We start from the raw sequence: 18,784 nt of genomic DNA on the forward strand, positions 1-18,784 counted from the left end.
ATTGAAGGGGGGCAACTCAATATTAGGAGGGGTTGTTACTGTTTGTACACCCAGTGTACACTTTGCAATCGTCATCATCATTGTCATGGAAGCCTATTTTTGTTGAGTTTTACACAAAGATACATTCTGCAGTATCGACAAGTATAATGTTCCTTGGAAAAACTGAAGCTAAATCCAGCCATCACTAATTCATAGAGGCTGGTGTGAGTGACTACAGAGAGATATACTACATCATAGTGTCAGGACAACTGTGTGTGTGTGTGTGCGTGCGTGCGTGCGTGCATGCATGCGTGTGTGTGTGTGCGTGCGTGTGTGCGTGTGTGTGTGGGGTTTATGTGGTGGAGGCATTGGTCCATTGTCACCCAGCATCCTTTCCTTTAACCCCACCCTCTGGTTCCTTCAATCAAATGCTTTCCCCTGTCCTGACCAATCACAAGTGTCCATGATTGTCACTCTATCAAAGTGACAGGCGGTTGGATGTTAGGAGGTTAAAAGGGCATTGCCTGGGCATGCCCTTGTCCTCCCTCCTTCCTCCTGCACATTCATTCTCTCTCTCTTTTACAGTTGGATTTCCCCCACTCTCTCAAGAAGAAAGGATTCATGTGGACTTGACAGGGATAGCTGTGTTTTTGCCTTTCTCTCTCTTTTCCCTGCGCTCAGTCTGCTCCTCTCTCCCCTCCCACTCTGTCTCTCCTTGCTTTCCTCTTTCTCAGTCTGCCATTTTACTCTCTCGCTCTCTCTCTCTCTCTTTATCTTTTCTTTCTCTCTCTCTCTCTCTCTCTCTCTCTCTCTCTCTCTCTCTCTCTCTCTCTCTCTCTTTTCTCTCTCTATCTCTCTCTACTAGCTGCAGATAGCATCTGGTTTCTGGTTCTTTCCTCGGCTCCTCTGACCTCCTCTCCTCTCCCGCTGTAGCCTCAGTCTGGGATGGAACCTCCCAGTGTACACATCGTCACCCCGAGCAACCTACCTGACAACTCACCTGAGTTCACGCTGAAAACTTTTGGTGAGTACAAGTCTTCTTTTTCCTCTTTTTTTGGCTCCAAGTGAAAGGTTTGAGTGGTTAATTGTCATTTTGGTGGGTTATTCTGTAGGTTTTTGTATTTGTTGTGATTGTACACTTGTAGCATAGCACTAGCCAATCAGATGGGTTTGTCCAGTCAACTTCCTGGTAACCCATGGGGAGTCGACTCTCTGCTACAGAGGTTGAGTCATATGGGGGTGACGATCTCTCTTTCTTTCTCTCTCTTTCCCTCTCACTCTCTCTATCCATCTGCACTTGAGGCCAAGAGCCATGGACACAAGCACTAAAATACTTTCATTTATGATTAATATTTTAGTAAAGTGTGTCCGCACTGAGTCAGTTCTGAGAAGTCAGTCAAGCGCCACCCTTTTGGGTCAATGTAACTTTCAGTGCCACTTGGACAGTTCCTTCACCTCATTGATAAAGACGGTGACAGTGACAGTGCAGGAATTCGGGTCAATGGACAGACATGATACACCGATACACCATACCTGAACATGAGTCCCTATTACCAGCATCTCTTTAGTGGGCTCAGGTGTGCTGGGAAGTCATTTGGCTGGTAATGAGGGTCCCCTCGTTTCTCAAACGCTAAATTATTCATATATGGTATTTAGACAGGACGATGCACCTGGTTTCAAAAGGCAACACTCATTAATAATGTAGTATTTAGCTGTCCTGCCTGAAGCTAGGAGAGGAACATTAGGATAGGCACCAGGGGGTTGGGGGAGTTGAGATGGAGCTCAAGGTTTAATGGGGTCACAGATTTGTTCCATGAGAGAATGATAGTATAAGTAGACACAATACATATGGAAATATAATATACTCCTCTGGAAAAGACATGAACAAGTAATGGAAAGGCATGTGTTTTGGAGATGATCTATAGTCTTTTACATCTATTCAATACTTTTATGATTTAGCACAAATTGTGGGTGCTACACATTGGTGGTGGGTCGGCTCAGGTCATGGTGTTTGTATCAGGGGTTGGAACCAAAATCATTTTATATTTTTTCGTTTTGAACAGAAACATATTTTTTTTCATTCCGTTCCTCTATTCTGACCAGCAAAATAAAGTTCTGAACCGGTTCGAACCAAAAAAAAGTTACGGTTTATATAGTTCCTTTCTGCTCCTTTCTTAGCCTCTGAAATCATTGTTATTATATATATTTTTTTACATTTAGCTAGCTCGACATTTCATTACTTCACCAATCATTGCGGATAGAGCAGCTTGCTATGGAGCGGGCAGGCTATTTACATGCATTGGACAGACAAGTGTAGGGCACGAGATGCAAAAGTTTGCGGGTGGAGAGAGCGAGAGATGGTGGAAGAGGAGGATTGGCTTGAAGTGCTGGGCATATTGCTGTTATGACATGCATTATCTGTATTAGGCTCACAGAATAATACCTAAGGAGCAGCTTCTATGAAATAACTTTGAATGTATTTGAACCAGAGAGTTGGCTTAACGTTGGGGCGGCAGGTAGTCTAGTGGTTAGACTAGGCTACCTGCCGTTGGACTAGTAACCGAAAGCGTTGGACTAGTAACCGAAAGGTTGCAAGATCGAATCCCCGAGCTGACCAGGTGAAAATCTGTCATTCTGAACAAGGCAGTGTTCAACCCACAACAACCCACTGTTTGAAAAAAAATGTTGGACAAGAGCTAGCTAGATGGCTAACAAGCTTGTGTGTGCAGAGCGGCACCAGAATTAAAATAACAACACGTCTTAACTTTTTGTAGTTAATAAATCCAATGTGAAATGTGATAACTATAGAATCCTTAACTAGCATTGAAAAAGTTAATCCATTCTTCTGAGTAACAGAGTGCATAGGCACTTTGTTGCATTTTTGTGGGACTTGAAAAAAATGCATGGAACGTAAAATAACATTATTTACCAGCTCTAATGATTTTAAAATAATGGTTCTGTTCCGGAACAGCATAGATCACTTTCGTTCCTGGTTCTGATTCTGTTCTGCCCCCCAAAAATCTTATTTTCAGGTTTGCGGTTCTGTTTCCTAAACCAGTTCCAACCCTTGGTTTGAACCATTCGATATGACACTGTATGCATTATACATGTATATTGTTGTTGTTATCATGATCTGCACTGGATGTTCTCAAACCCTTTTTATATCCCAGCTAAACACTTAAAATAGACAGAGCTATAACTGCACTATAATCAGGTTGTATTTGGCCCAGAGAGACTGAAGTAACTGTGTACCAGCAGCGTGAGATGAGGATTACATCTGTCGAGTCATTACTGTAGTGCAGCAGATGCTTTCCTCCTTCTTTTTCACATGACACACAAAGGAATGATAAAACCAGCAAAGCCTGCACAAAGCCGTTGGCCCCATGCCCTCTACGTGTTTTAAACCCGGTCATGTCTGCCGGGTTCCTTCAGTAAATGCTTTCGCTTGTGGTGTTCTAGCCCATCGGGGGAAGAAGCACTGCCACATACACAATGTGTTGTTTATTAGTTTGCCTCTCCCTGGATAAGTGGAAGGTTTTGCCCCCTAAATCCAAAATGCTGACTTGTCTTCCTCTCTCATCCGTCAGTTGTCACACTGGCAGATGTGGTGCATGTAAATGTAAGAAAAGCTCCTGAAAGATTGACCCAGAAATGGGGTCAAATCATGTTTCCTCCTCATCCCTCTGCCTTGAATATGGTGCTTACACACAATATCTTATTTGCTGACTTTGCTGACCCTCCACATTGACCTCAGACCTTATTAATGGTGGTTGGTGGAATTTTAGGAGGATACCATCAATAACACGAGCGTTAATGTGCCCTTGCCAACCCCATAAACGGCCATTAATCACACACACTTGTGCCAGCCGGAACCCAACCAGAACAGGAAGCCCCAGTGTGCTTGGTACCGCGATTGAACTTGACAGATCTTGAACGGCCACTCTGGATTAAGAGCCACTTAAGTCTCCATTCACTGATTTCCCCTCTGAGAGCCACCTATTAGGAAATTGGCTACATAGGCCGACATACATTTCCCCTTCCCTTAGCTGAGGTCCTTTGCTGAGAGAGGCACTTTAGGGCTGATTGTGACGACAGCACTGTCAGGCTACCACTGGGAAACGTTGTGCTCTGTGCTGTAGGTACTGCTGGTGCTGCTTCTCTGTGACAAGCAAAGATAGAAGAATGTGGTATGTAAATTATGTAAGCAGCTGTTAGGGGAGAGAGGGAGAATACTGGGTGATGTCAAAATGGAGAGAAGTAGGCAGAGAGGAGGCTGACAGATTTAGATAGTGTTTTCGGCATTTAGTCTGTCGTCTTATTGGAGTTTGCGGCCGGGTATCTTTGTGAGTAAAACAGTTGACAGGAGGCTAGATGGAAGATGATAGTGTAAACACTGAGCTCTATGAATTTGTGCAAGTGAAGTACAGATGGCTTCTTTCACTTCTCCCGTGGAAGACTTTTCTCTCAGTTATGCTTTAATTTCTTATGTAAGATAAGTGTCTGTGATGCAATGGTTATTGTCCACTGTTCCGAAAAGGGTACTGGGATGTCTCATAACCCTGATCCATCTCATTTAAAACATGTTTTTCTCTCTTTCCTTTTTCATCACTCCCACCCCTCTCTTTCTCCTCTGCCTATATCCTACCCTCTCCCACCCACCCCAAAACGACTCTGCTAGTTGATTTCATTTAAATGAAAGCTGTTGCTTTGATTCTCAAAGCTGCATGAATATTTCACTTTATAGAGAAAAATGTCATGTGTAGAGGGGTGATCAGCCTTTCACATGACTCTATTCATGCAGGCTAACTGAGGTTTGGATTCTTAGCTCAAGGGCGTAACTTTGGGGGGTCAATGGGTTCCGGGGGTCAACACACTTCTAGGGAGGTCCGGGGGAATTCCTCCCTGTGACATTTAAAAAAAACTGTTTGTGAAAGGGTTGTTTCTGGTGAATTTTGAAGGGAAAATACATCCCAAACATTGCTGATAATTTGGTCAATATATCCCAACCACAACTGAAATACCAATCATTTCTGTATTACTTTAAACTGTTGGTATAACTCTAACAGTTCAGAAAGTAAACATGATTGGAAATTTGTTCTGGGTTGTGCTTAATTAAATTGACCATTTGCTACGTTGTGTACAGGTTTGTACTGAACGTCACGTTTCCCCCAAAAATCGTTCTTGAACAAACTTTTAGATTGGACTGTGTGTGTGCAACTCGCTATTCAGGCTTGATGAAATGTTCAAACTTGAATTTATTAATATTTGTATTTATTACCATTTGTTTTATCATTATTATTATAAATAAAAGAAATATAATTAGTTTATTGCTGCAAATGTTTGGGGATGCCTACGGTAGGCACTCGCCTTGTTGGTAATTGCTGCAATATTGGCCAAGCCTGTTCAAAACTTCTGTGAAGGTTTAAACCAGCTCTTTAAATATGCAACAAGTGTTTTGTTTCATTCTGTTGAGCCATTTTCTTTTGCTAAATTAAAGTCCAACTGTAATGTTGTGTTTGCCGCAATACAATAGAATACTGGTAGGCCTATATCTACTCGCACTCAAACCCTGAAAAAGAAAACACTATATAATAACCTATTTGTATTACTTGACTTACATTTGACATTACAACAATAAAATTGTGAAACGTTTGTGAAGGTATGGTGTGGTATGGCTATTATTTGGCTTAGCTACTGTAGGCCTAAGAAGGCCGTGTGCACCGGTGCTACAACTGACTGACAGTTGAACATGAGATGAAAAATAATGTTTTAGGCCTACCAGAGCTACTCCTTCAATCTAACAATATAATGCTTATTTTTATAAAAAAATATTCTGATTGGAAATTTCCGAACGATCCTCCTTCTGTACGCCAATATCTATATAGCAGTAGTAGCCTTTCTGATAAGGATAAAGAAATGTCAGTGTCGGGAACATGGCACTAGCATATCTATCTTTCTCTCGGTCTCTCTAGGGCTTGGCCTAAGCTTCTTTTTAAAAATATTGTTAATGCTCTGTCTCCTTGGTGAGGATCAAAGGTGCCAGATCAGCTCGGCACATGGCTGGCAGATAGCCAGAACGCCCCTCTCTCCCACCAGAGAGGAAAGAGGGAGGAGTTGGGCCGGTTTTATGACTTAACAGCCAGTCGTAAACTTTCTCTCTCTTGCCCAGCAGTATCGAGAAGGAAAAAATCCCTTTGTTACTGAGTGAGAGACTCTTGCCGCCAAAAACTTCAACATCAATCAATGAACACTGGGACAATGTATTTCAACATCCGAATGTTGGGAATGATGAGAGATGGAATATGGGAAAATAATGTATATTTTGTTAGTCCACTAGGGACCTGTTTTCATTGTATTATGTATGTAATCAATAACCTATACTGTGTGTGTTTACGTATTCTATATTACGTATTCGATAAATAGCAGTCATCACATTAATGATAGTCACGTCACGACAATATGAATATCATACAGTGGAAGCCTAGTCCTATAGGCCTATATGCATACAATGCCCTGATACATTTGTGCTCTAATCTCCAACAGCTGAACCGTGAGGTGGACATTTATTGTTTTAGGAAAAAACAATAAAACAATAGACTATGAAGTTTTGATATGCGACACATCCAAACACAACAAATAGTTTTTTTGCCATTTGTTATAGGTCGATTTTAAGGACACGTAACTGTGGATAATTTGGCCAATATCACTTGTTTATTGATGGTGCTGGCAGCACCCAGTCAAAGGTTTCTTTTTCTTTCTTCTTTTGAATCTGTGTCTCTCGGATCCAAACTGGCACGGGTCTGTTTTTCCACGGGCCTTTTCCGACTGTCCTCGGATCCATTTGGAACCGGTCTCAGTTGACCGTTTTTCTCAATTGCTAAAACACTAAAACCCATTGGCTGAACAAAGTTCTCAGTTGCCTGGACTCATTTAGCTAATAATGCAGTCTGTTGTCAATACCTTAAACCATTTCACATGGTAAAACACCATTTGCAGATCTCACTTAGACTTTTCAGCAAAACTCTAAACACATTTTCATTCTCAAAACACATTCTGCACTCTAATGCACATGTCATCCATACTGGTAAACACAAGTGGCAACAATCAAATACAAATAGAGAACACATGTCATTGATTGAACACAACCACTCAAAATTGATTTAACCTGTTTCAAATGATGCGACACAACCAATATAAGCCAGTTCAGAGAGCAATGGAGAGAATGGATACTGTAGTACAGTGGATTGTAGGCTGTATACTGTACAATGGACAAATTGTACGGCCCTGAACATTGTGCTTTCCATTTATTAACAGTACTGACTGCTCAATAGATTTTGACTGGTTGCAGGTTCATATCAACAAAGAACAAGAATTACAGTATCACAGAGACAAAGGACAAGTTTGTGAGATGCAGGGTGAAGTACTGTAAAAATAGGGGTACAAGGAGGAGGAAGAACAGAAAACAAAATTGCAAAGAGCAAAGCAGAGTAGTAATTTCTGATCAATTTTGAGCTACTATGATAGAACATGTTTTCGTTCATCAAAAGACAATGACAAAAAAATATGAATATTTTTTTAGATTAAAAATGAACTTCTCCTGAGAATTGTATGTTTTGAACAATGTGTTTTCTATTTTTCTGTGTATTGTTTACTGACTGCTTGAGAGTGTATATCATTTTGATCACTTTGTTTATGATTTTGAGAGCAGTGTTTGATTTTGAACACAAGTTAAACTGTTTTGAGGCGAATGTTTCAATTTGCAAGAGGAGTCAGAGGTTATGTAAATAGTGCTTGACGATGAGGTTTTGTATTTAATGTTTTCAGGAAATGGAGCAAGGTTTCAGAAATTGTGTTTTAGCAATTGAGAAAAACTGTAAAAAAAAACCCGTGAAGACCTCTAGCTTGAAGCAACGAGTGACATATTTGAAGCCCAACGTCTCCCTGTTTTTCAACTGGTTGTTTTAGAACAGCACCGTTTCCGTTTAATTGATCGTTGCATTACATTTTTCTTTAAATGAACGCAGCCCTGGTGACTTTTCTACTCCAAAATGAATGAATGGTCATATCATTTAAATAAAATGTTCTCCTCCAAAAATGAGCTTGACATCATATTGGTCCATATTGTCAGGCAATAAACATAATCACCTGTGGCCCAACTGATGCAGCACAGTGGCTCTAATAAATAGGCTGACGCATGCCCATCTGTATTTTTGCTAATCATTAGCAAGATCAGTGATTCTCAAATTTGTTCAGTCACGACCCCTTTCATCACGAGGGAACATCCCATGCCCCCTTACCTCCCCCAATTGAATGAACTGCTACTATGTTACACAGAATATGGTATAAGAATACCTTTTACTCATCTAGATACAGTACACACAAACACCGGTACCTGGTTTCCCTTCCATTTTGAAATCAAGAAGAAAATAAATAAACCAGCTTACTGCTGTGCATCTCTATCAATAAATACTAGGGTAGGCACATTTCATAAATACTAGGGTAGGCACATTTCATAAATACTAGGGTAGGCACATTTCATAAATACTAGGGTAGGCACATTTCATAAATACTAGGGTAGGCACATTTCATAAATAGTAGGGTAGACACATTTCATAAATACTAGGGTAGGCACATTTCATAAATACTAGGGTAGGCACATTTCATAAATACTAGGGTAGGCACATTTCATAAATACTAGGGTAGGCACATTTCATAAATACTAGGGCACATTTCATAAATACTAGGGGCACATTTCATAAATAGTAGGGTAGGCACATTTCACAAATACTAGGGTAGGCACATTTCATAAATACTAGGGTAGGCCCATTTCACAAATACTTCATTTCACAAATACTAGGGTAGGCACATTTCATAAATACTAGGGTAGGCACATTTCATAAATACTAGGGTAGGCACATTTCATAAATACTAGGGTAGGCACATTTCATAAATACTAGGGTAGGCACATTTCATAAATACTAGGGTAGGCACATTTCACAAATACTAGGGTAGGCACATTTCATAAATACTAGGGTAGGCACATTTCATAAATACTAGGGTAGGCACAGTTCATAAATACTAGGGTAGGCACATTTCACAAATACTAGGGTAGGCACCAACATATAAAGTTGGTTCTGGAAGTATTCTTAGGGTGATTATTAGGGTGCTCTCATAAACATGATGAGTGCTCCCCCCATAATTTAGGTTTTCATATTTGTTTTCTAAACATAAATAAGGAGACAGACAGGCTGCCTCTGACTGGCATGCTTCAGCTTATACTGCCTGAGGTTTGGAGAAACAGCTTTTCTCTTTCCTTTTCTCTTTTCTCTAGTTCTCTAGTGAAGCCTACCTCAAACCAGTTGTTTCAAAGTTTATAATACTACCATTGTTGTCTTTGAACTAACAAAATTGAGCCAAATATAAACATGGCAAATTATCGCTCGTTTTTCACTCCCACCACTTCGCAATTAGAAACCTTGAAAAATATCCTGCTCTATATAATTCTTATTTGTGCTTATGAATCTACCATGTTAAATGTGACTGTACTTTTTTATTTGTTACCAGTTAGCACACAGAATTAGGGGTTTGTTAAGAAGAGAGTGGAGAGAGAGAGGAACTATTGCTCTGTTCTCTTTACAAGCCCTGCACAACTATTTTCACTTCTCAAACCACGGCCTCGAGGATGAGGGCCAAACCAAGCATAATTGGCGGTGTGGGGATCCAATCATAAAATTAGGAATTGAGTAGTACTGTTTAGCGTAAAACCACAAAAAGCCAGTTGCTACGGTGGGAAAATAATTTCCAATCCATCAAATCTTCTCTCTCTCTCTCTCTCTCTCTCTCTCTCTCTCTCTCTCTCTCTCTGCTAGCAACTAAAATACATTGTTGAGTCATTGAGAGCTTTTCATGCCTATAATCAGTCTTTCATTCCATTTTCTCTCCATTTCAGATAAGCAATATATAAAAAATAAAAAAAGCTCTTGCAAGTTTGCTACAGTTACCCAGTCAGCACAGAGTGGTGAGGTAACATGAAAAGCGGTGTGATCTGTACTCTCTCAATCGCCTAATCATTTATCCAGCTGTTCTATTGATGCAGTGTGTTTGATAATGAAACACTTCGGTCTCTGATTGAATTTCTTTGAAATGCCTCCTCTCTGCCTTCGAACTGTAAATAGACAAATAAGCAGTGGAGGGATTCAGAGCTTAAAGAGAAAGAGACAGAAAGAGAGAGAAGATTTCTGACAGGGTTCAGTTAATGAAACAACGTTGGACTTGGCTCAGGCTCCCGCTGGTTACCAGGGTACAAGGTCTCATTAGCAACAGTTCACTGGCTGTCTCCTGTAGCCTTCACTGGCCTGTCTGACAGGAGACAGCAAGATGGCCGCCTGCTGAGGCCATTGTGTTGGCGTTGTCTTTGACCGATGATGCATAAGATGTCCTGTATAGTTGGTAGGTGGGTGGTTGGGTGCTTTGATGTGTAGTGTACTGTATACTGTATATAGTGTAGTGGTCAACAACTTTGGTCCTGGAGATCTACAGTGTGTATTCAGACTCATGCACTCTATAGGTCTCCAGGACCAGGGTTGGCGTCTCTTGCTCCATACGCCCATGTGTGACCGCTTTTTTACGGCTTTTTATTTATACTGCATAGTCTTTATGCCACTAAGTTTAATTGAACATATATTTCCAAGTGTCCCTTGGCTTGCCAAAGTATTAGCCATACTTAATTGGATTAATTTAACATGATTATGGCACAGTTGATACTCTAACTTTCATCCCCAAATAGAAAGGGAGCCATATCATTTTAAAGTCACCATCAACAGGCTGACTTCAGGTCTGTCCTATCTCACCACTGCCCTATATTCTGCACACTGATGATTGTCGCAGCCATTTCGAGAACTGACACATCCTATCACGTTTAGGTAAGACTCAAATGTAGACAGTGTAGAAGTAACAAGAGTTTATTACAACCATAGGGGCAAACGACAGGTCAAGGCAGGCAGGGGTCAATAATCCAGAAAGGGTGTAAAGGGTCCAGAACGGCAGGCAGTCTCAGGGTCAGGGCCGGCAGGGGTCAATAATCCAGTAAGATGGGGTAAGGTACAACATGGCAGGCAGGCTCAGGGTCAGGGCAGTTAGGGGTCAATAATCCAGAGAGGGTGTAAAGGGTCCAGAACGGCAGGCAGTCTCAGGGTCAGGGCCGGCAGGGGTCAATAATCCAGAGAGGGTGTAAAGGGTCCAGAACGGCAGGCAGTCTCAGGGTCAGGGCAGACAGAATGGTCAAAACCGGGAAGGACTAGAAAACAGGAGCAGGAAAACAGGCAGAAGCAGGGAAACAAACGCTGGTAGTTTTTACGGGCAAAACGAACTGGCAACAGACAAACCAAGGACACTGGTATACTGGAAACAGGAGACAAAGGCCTGTGAGACATGGGTTTAACTCTGGACACATGAAAGGTAGGATGTATACGAAGGGTACGGGGCAACAGCAGATGAACAGCAGCGGGGCTAATGATTTTGGAGATGGGAAACGGGTCGATAAACCGGGAGGAGAGTTTGCAGGATTCCACCCAGAGGGGCAGATCACAGGTGGACAGCCATACCTTCTGCCCGAGATGATACCGGGGAGCCGGGGTCCGGTGGCGAGCCGCTTGTTGTCGATACTTGGAGGTGGTCTTGAGGAGGGCCGACAGCGGGGAGGACAAGCATCTGGGCAGAAGGTATGCCGACCTCTTCTTCCTGCTCAAGGAAGAGAGGGGCTGATACCTCAGGGAACACTCAAAATGTGAAAGGCCTGCTGGCCGACAACCCAATGAGGGTGAAGAATGCCGAGAACTGAGGGCCCCGGTCAGAGACCATGTCAACTGGTAGTCCATGGATCTGGATGACGTGCTGCACCATGAGCTGGGCAGTCTCTTTGGCAGAGGGTAGTTTGGGAGAGGAATCAAGTGGGTGGCTTTGGAAAACCGATCCACCACAGTCACGATGGCGGTGTTGTCATCAGACAGGGGAAGACCCGTGACAAAGACAGGGAAATGTGAGCTCAGGGATGGTGAGGGACAGGCAGAGTTTGGAGGAGACCAGCCGGAGCTTGCCGAGGAGTCTTGTTTTGTGAGCAAACCTTGCAAGTGGCGACGAATGAGGAGAAGTCAGGGACCATGGTAGGCCACCAAAAGCGTTGTTGCATAAAAGCCAGAGTCTGACGGGGGCCTGGGTGGCAAGCAAGTCTGGAAGAGTGGGCCCTCTTCCAGACTTGCTTTCCACCCAGGCCCCCGTCAGGCATGTAAACCACGTCAGGCATGAACATCCGGTTATCTGGACGCCCCCCCTCCCCGTGGTTTGGCTGGGAGCGCAGCGCCTCCCAAACCTGCTTCCCTATTCCCCAGCTGAGTGCTGTCACCGGGCAGGAGGTGGGAACTATGGTCTCAGGTTCTGGGGTAGAAGTTGTGGGGCTATAGCGGCGTGACAGCACATCTGGCTTGAAGTTCTAGGATCCCGGCCGGTAGGAGAAGGAGAAGTTAAACCGGGTGAACCCTAGGGCCCATATAGGCTGCCTGGAATTGAGGCGCTTGGGGTTGCACTGATATTCCAGGTTCTTGTGGTCGGTCCACACAATGAATGGATGTTCCGCCCCCTCCAGCCGGTGCCTCCACTCCTCCAACGCCAACTTCACTGCAAGCAGCTCACAATTCCCCACATAGTAGTTCCTCTCTGTGGCGTTGAGGCGGTGGCAGAAGAATGCACAGGGATGTAACTTGAGATCCAGGGCAGAACGCTGGGACAGGACAGCCCCCACTCCAACATCAGAAGCATCAGCCTCCATCACGAACTGGCGGGACGGGTCAGGATGAACCAAGATGGGAGCTGTGGTGAAGCAGTGTTTGAGATCCCAGAACGCCCAATCAGCAGCTGGAGACCACGTGAACGGAACCTTGGGAGAGGTGAGTGCAGACAGGGGGAAGCCAGGGTGCTGTACCCCCGGATAAAGCACCGATAAAAGTTGGCGAAGCCCAGTAACCGCAGCAGCTGGACTCTGGATGTGAGCTGGGGCCAATCCCCCACCCCTCTCACCTTCCCGAGATCCATCTCTACACTCCCTGCAGTAATGATGTAGCCCAGAAAGGGGATGGTGGACCGAATTAATTCACACTTCTCAGCTTTTACAAAAAGCTTGCTCTCCAGGAGGCATTGAGATTTGACTTGATTTTATTAGGATCTCTTTTAGTCCCCATTTGGACTAATCTTCTAAGAGTCCTTAAACATTAAAATACAATTTATAATTCAAACACACTTTCACATATAACACACTATTACAAACAAACATAATATACTAGCATAATGACCCAATAAATACTAAATCTAAAAAATATTGATTCTTCATCTACTATAGTCCCACAACATTTCTATATACTATATTTACATTGTTTTAAAATACGGTTTAAATTTATATATTGAAAGGTTTCTAGTTAGCTTAGTTAATGTATTCCATTTCTTTATTGCTCTAAATCTAAATGTTCTTTTGCCTATTTCTCTTTTTCTGTCTGGATAACACATAGATGGTGGACAATCTATTCCTAGTATTTACGGAATGTCTGTCTCTTACCAACTGAATACCGTTGTGAATAGAACTTGGCCGTTTTAAATGATGTATATTATAAAATAAAATAAGCATGTTTTTTTCAATTACATTGTCGATTGATGACCAACCAAGAACACTGCGCATGACTGCAACAGAAGAACCATATCTCCACCTTAAAACAATCCTTGCTGCTTTATTCTGTGCAATCTGCAGCCTCCTAACTTCACTTGATGATGCATTTCCCCAGACCACCGAACAATAGTTCACCTGACTCTCAATTAATGCTTGTGTTATTTGCTGAATAATTTTTCCTGGTAAATATTTAGATATCCTTCTGATTATGCATGCTGTTTTAATATATATATTTTTTTACATAGATTAGTTATTTGAGAAGACCATGATAAGCAGTTGTCTAGCTGCACTCCCAATAGTTTGGTTTCTGACACTTCTTCAATTTGTTCTCCTCCCATACTTCATTGTATCCCATGCTGTTTTGGCCTTTTCCTAGTTGAACAGACCAACAGCACTTTTTCATGATCCACTAAATCAAATGCTGCATTGAAATCTATAAATAGTACACCTACAAATGTGCCATTATCCATAGCATTGAGCCACTGGTCAGTCATGTCAACCAATGCAGTGGTAGTGGAATGGTTTCTGCGATAAGCATGCTGATTGGCTGTAATCAGATCATTCTTTTCCATGCACTCCCACATTTGTCTACTTACAGTACCCACCAATATCTTACTGAGTGTAGGGAGTAGACTAATTGGTCGACTATTGTCAGGAGTAATGGGTTCTTTGCAGAATCTGTCGGACGTAGAGCACATGTTCTTGGGTGGAGTGGGAGAAGAAAAGGATGTCATCGAGGTAGACGAAGACGAACCGGTTTAACATGTTGCGCACCAGGTGGTAGGCGTTCGGTAGGTCCAGCTTGGAGAACACGGTGCCCCTCTGGAGCAGCTCGAAGGCCGAGGAGATGTGAGGTAGCGGGTTGCGTTTCTTCACCGTGATGTCGCTGAGACCTCAGTAGTCGATGCACAGATGCAGGGTTTTGTCCTTCTTCTCTACAAAGAAGAACTCTGCGCCGGCTGGGGATGACGATGGTAATATGTTGTTGATGAGGAAGATGATGACGTTGATGATGCTTTTTTGTTTTGTCGGCACATTGTTGATATTTTGTTGACTAGACATTCTAAGAATGCACAGAGCACCTTACTTATTAGGCAACTTTGGCTTGCTGTACGTTTGTGCTGCTGCTAATGCTGATCACTAGTAGGCCGACTGAGTATATTCATATTGAAGGCTGTCGACATGATGAACCCTATGACATGATGTACTAGCTCATTGTATTTAGTGTAACTGTGTGCATTGTGACCCATGTGGATGTTATATGTTCTGTGTTTTATTCACCTTCGCTGCAACACCAATTGCCCTCTAGGTTTCTGTATAAGCACTTTGTGACATCTGCTGATGTAAAAAGAGGTTTATAAATACATTAGATTGATTGTTTGATTGAATAAAGTTGAAACTCTGTAGTGTTGTCCAAGCCATTGTTGTCTCTGAACTCTCTGTGTCCTTTGTCCTGCCTCTGGTACTGTGGCTGGGTTCTGCTCTGTGTGACATGAGCTGGGAGCTGGTATGCCAAAAGGATAGATGCCCATTGTTGTCAGGCTTTCCTAGTCTGACCCATTTTTATTTCTGTCACAGTCTCTCCTAGTCTCCCCTTCTGTCTCTCAACTTCTCTCCCAGTCTCTCTCAATGGCTCCCAGTTCCAGTGTCGTTCTGTGTCTCCCCGTCTCTTCCTGTCTCCTACCCTCTACCAGTTTCAGTCCTTCACTATGGAGACTGGCATGCCAGTGACAGGTGCATCAGATGCGTTCCCATTGTCTCCAGTCTCTCCCGTTATCTCTGCCCCGAGCACAGTTCTCCTCTCTGGACTGGTTAGCGCCAGACACTGGGTCTTTCCCTCTGACCTCCCACCACCCTAACGTCATGGCAAGCTATTGAAGAACGCTCCAGTAGCTCCACACTGCTGCCACAGACACAGACAGCGCAGGAGATGGCATTACTCCTACTACCCCAGGCATGCACATACAGTTGGCTAAGCATTGAACTCCTCCTCTCTTTATTTCCTTTACTGTTTAACCTGTTTCAACCAGGGAATTCCTACAGACTTCGTAACAGCTCATGAGATTAAATGAAAGTATACGGTATGTGAATCCTTGTCATTTCTGATTTAGTCATTGATTGGCCACGTGATGGCATTGAGAGTAATGCCATCTTGTAGTGTGCTGGAACTCCCATTGCCTGGAACTTCCATTGCCTGGAACTCCCATTGCCTGGAACTCCCATTGCCTGGAACTCCCATTGTCTGTTTTGGGAATAGGTGACTCAGTTTGATTGAGCCAGTTAAGGCTTCTTTAATATGTTTTCTTACACAACAATCACCTGGTTGACTACTGGGTCTATTTGAGATCATATTTAAATCTCATTCTGTTGTTATAGCCAGCTGTTGTTTCCTCCACTGTGTCCAAACCTCACTTAGCAGCTCCTTAGCTAACCTCCTCATTCCAGCATTAGGAGTTTCACCACTTGTTGTTGATCTTTAAAGCTAATGTGTTCAGGTTTACTGCTTTCTCACCTTCAGCTGAATTATTTCAAGCCCTCTAATGGGCTGTGTACTATTCAGCATTTAAAGCAGGCACTGTTCAGAAATAAAGAACAATAAGTGATATTTGATTTGCAGGTGCACAAAGCCAAAACAGGGTTTGGTGTAAATAAGATTCCTCAAGGTGTTATAAAACACTGTTATGTGATTTGTGTGTGTGTGTGTGTGTCTGTGTGTATGTGCGTGTGTGCCCTCTCTGTGTAAAGCAGTGTAGCATCAGGGTCTGTGGGGTGTAATGCACCGAGCTCAATGCTCCCTCGTCTGCCAAGCTCTATTAATTCACTCCCTCTCTGTCAGGCTGTGCCCTTCATTTCTAAAAAGCTACAGTTGCTCTCTGTCCTGGTAAACTGCACTCCTTCGATCCCCTCCATGTCCTGGTACTTACCCCTGTCTTGGAAATACCTCCTTCTTCCCTTCCATGACCGTGCTTTACCTTAGATTCCTCAACTCTCCCCAGCCCATAGTTCTCAACGTTTTGAGATTCTGACCCACTTAACCTCCCTTCTAGTGACCCACCACATGCTTAAACAGTGTTTCCAGCTAGTTGTTCAAGGACAAATACAGTAGTCTAACTAGAAAGTCATGCCAACTTCAGTGTGGGAATCTCAAACATCACTAGGCACACTGGGCCAGTGTCATACCTAGCTGGTCCAATCCAATCTTTATATAATAATGGGGGTGGGTAGGGTTTAGCTACAGTGCCAAAGTCAATATCACACAGGGTAAATAGCAGCATGGTTGATATGCTAACACACAAAGCCCCAGGACACAGCAACCGTAGATTGATTGCAAACTCTGCCAATTCTGTTTACTTTGGGTGTGGGCACTGCCAGCTCCCAGCACCTATCCTGTTTAAGTCAAGAACACAATACAACACTGAGTTACTTGTGTTAATGACAGTGCAGATCTCTTCTGTGTGTGTAATCAGCAAGGCAATGCCCCCCCCCCCCCCACCCCCCACCCCCCTCCATCTTCCTTCCACACTACACAGGAAATGTTCTTATCTCAGATCCTGGAGATGCAAAAAGGAAATCCAGAGATTCATAAAAGCAAATATTCATGCTCAAGGTTATACAATGTATTCACGTCTATTAAGCCTACTGATTAAGCACACATATTGTTCTGGACTAGACTAGAGGACGCTAGCACAGTTGCACATGGATGCACCGCTATGTTTGACCCAATCATTAGGAATCTCTTCTTGTCTGCTCTCTGCCTATAGGTCAGCTGAAGCTGTCAATCACCCCAGAGGATGGACTCCTTATCGTCCATGGTGAGTACCAGGATGTCATCCTCCCGTCAGCAGGCTCCATGTTGTCAATTCCACCACAGACATGTAAAACAGTTGTCTTCTTTTAACATGGTTAAATAGGTTTGATAGTGTGGCACTTATGAACATGGTAAGTTCATTCACAGAATATACTATGCCCTCTAGTTACTGGGACGGTGAAATATTATTTCTTCTTTCGGCTCTATACTCCAAAAGTTAGGATTCTGACAGCTTTAATTTGAGGGTATTTTCATCCATATCGTGTTAACCATTTAGAAATGTAATTGTGTACATAGTCCCCCCATTTTAAGGCACCAAAATAATTGGGACAAATTCACTTATTAGTAAAAAGTAAAGTGAGAAAGTTACAGATACACAAATATCATACCCCCCAAATGCTAGCCTCCCCTGTTCTTGTAATGGTGAGAGGTTAGGATGTCTTGGGGGTAATATATTTGAGCGTCTGTAACTTTCTCACTTATCATTATTCACACATCATTCAAGATGATCTGTAATCATGGTGGCATCCACATTAATGTAGAAGTTTTTAGAAACGTATTCTATAATTATTTACAATAAAAGTGACTCCAAAATTACACAATACATAATTTATCATTCATTTCAATTGGGCACAATATCATCTGAAACACAACCAAACCAAACAGAAAATGCATCCAACACATTTTGAGTCACAAGCTTGATGTAGTCATTGTGTGCTATGAATATGGGATCAAATACTTTACTTTTTACAACTTTAATACACAAATAAGTGAATTTGTCCAGTACCTTTGGTGCCCTAAAATGGGGGGACTATGTACAAAAACTGCTGTAATTTCTAAACGTTTCACCCGATATGGATGAATATTCCCTCAAATGAAAGCTGACAGTGTGATCTTAAACTCCATAGTCATTGTGTCCTAAAATGGGGGAATAACCTTTGGAGTATAGTGCCAAAAAGAAGAAAAACTGCTTCACTGTCCCAATAATTACGGAGGGCACTGTAGAATATAAATTGTGCTTTGTATGAGAATTGTGCAGCTCTTTATGCAAATCATAGTGGGGTTTCTGTATGGTTTCTGCCTTACTGCCAAGCTATTTTGCACTGGCATCTTGTTCTCCTCACTCTCTGTTTCTCTGTTGCTGTTTGCTGTTTGCTCTCTAATTTGTGTGGCTGTGGTGGAGAGTCATTCTGCAGCCTAAAGGGAAAACACAAAGGGAACAAATGTCAACCCAGCTCAAGTCAGAGGCCAGGCTGTGTGTGTGCCTCCGTCAGACACACACACAC

General features: G+C 42.7%; 1 protein-coding gene across 1 annotated transcript in view; it reads left to right on the plus strand.

Annotated features, from left to right (window-relative positions):
• Positions 1–565: 565 nt before the first annotated feature.
• The window catches only part of LOC115101179 (regulator of G-protein signaling 3-like), a 252,814-nt gene continuing 234,595 nt past the window's right edge, over positions 566–18,784 (plus strand). The window contains 2 exon segments of the mRNA XM_065004781.1: positions 566–1,003; positions 17,452–17,502. Coding sequence (XP_064860853.1) covers positions 925–1,003; positions 17,452–17,502 — 130 coding nt within the window. The 5' untranslated portion in view covers positions 566–924.

This window comes from Oncorhynchus nerka, linkage group LG19 (genome assembly GCF_034236695.1).
Source record: "Oncorhynchus nerka isolate Pitt River linkage group LG19, Oner_Uvic_2.0, whole genome shotgun sequence".
NCBI lineage: Eukaryota > Metazoa > Chordata > Actinopteri > Salmoniformes > Salmonidae > Oncorhynchus > Oncorhynchus nerka.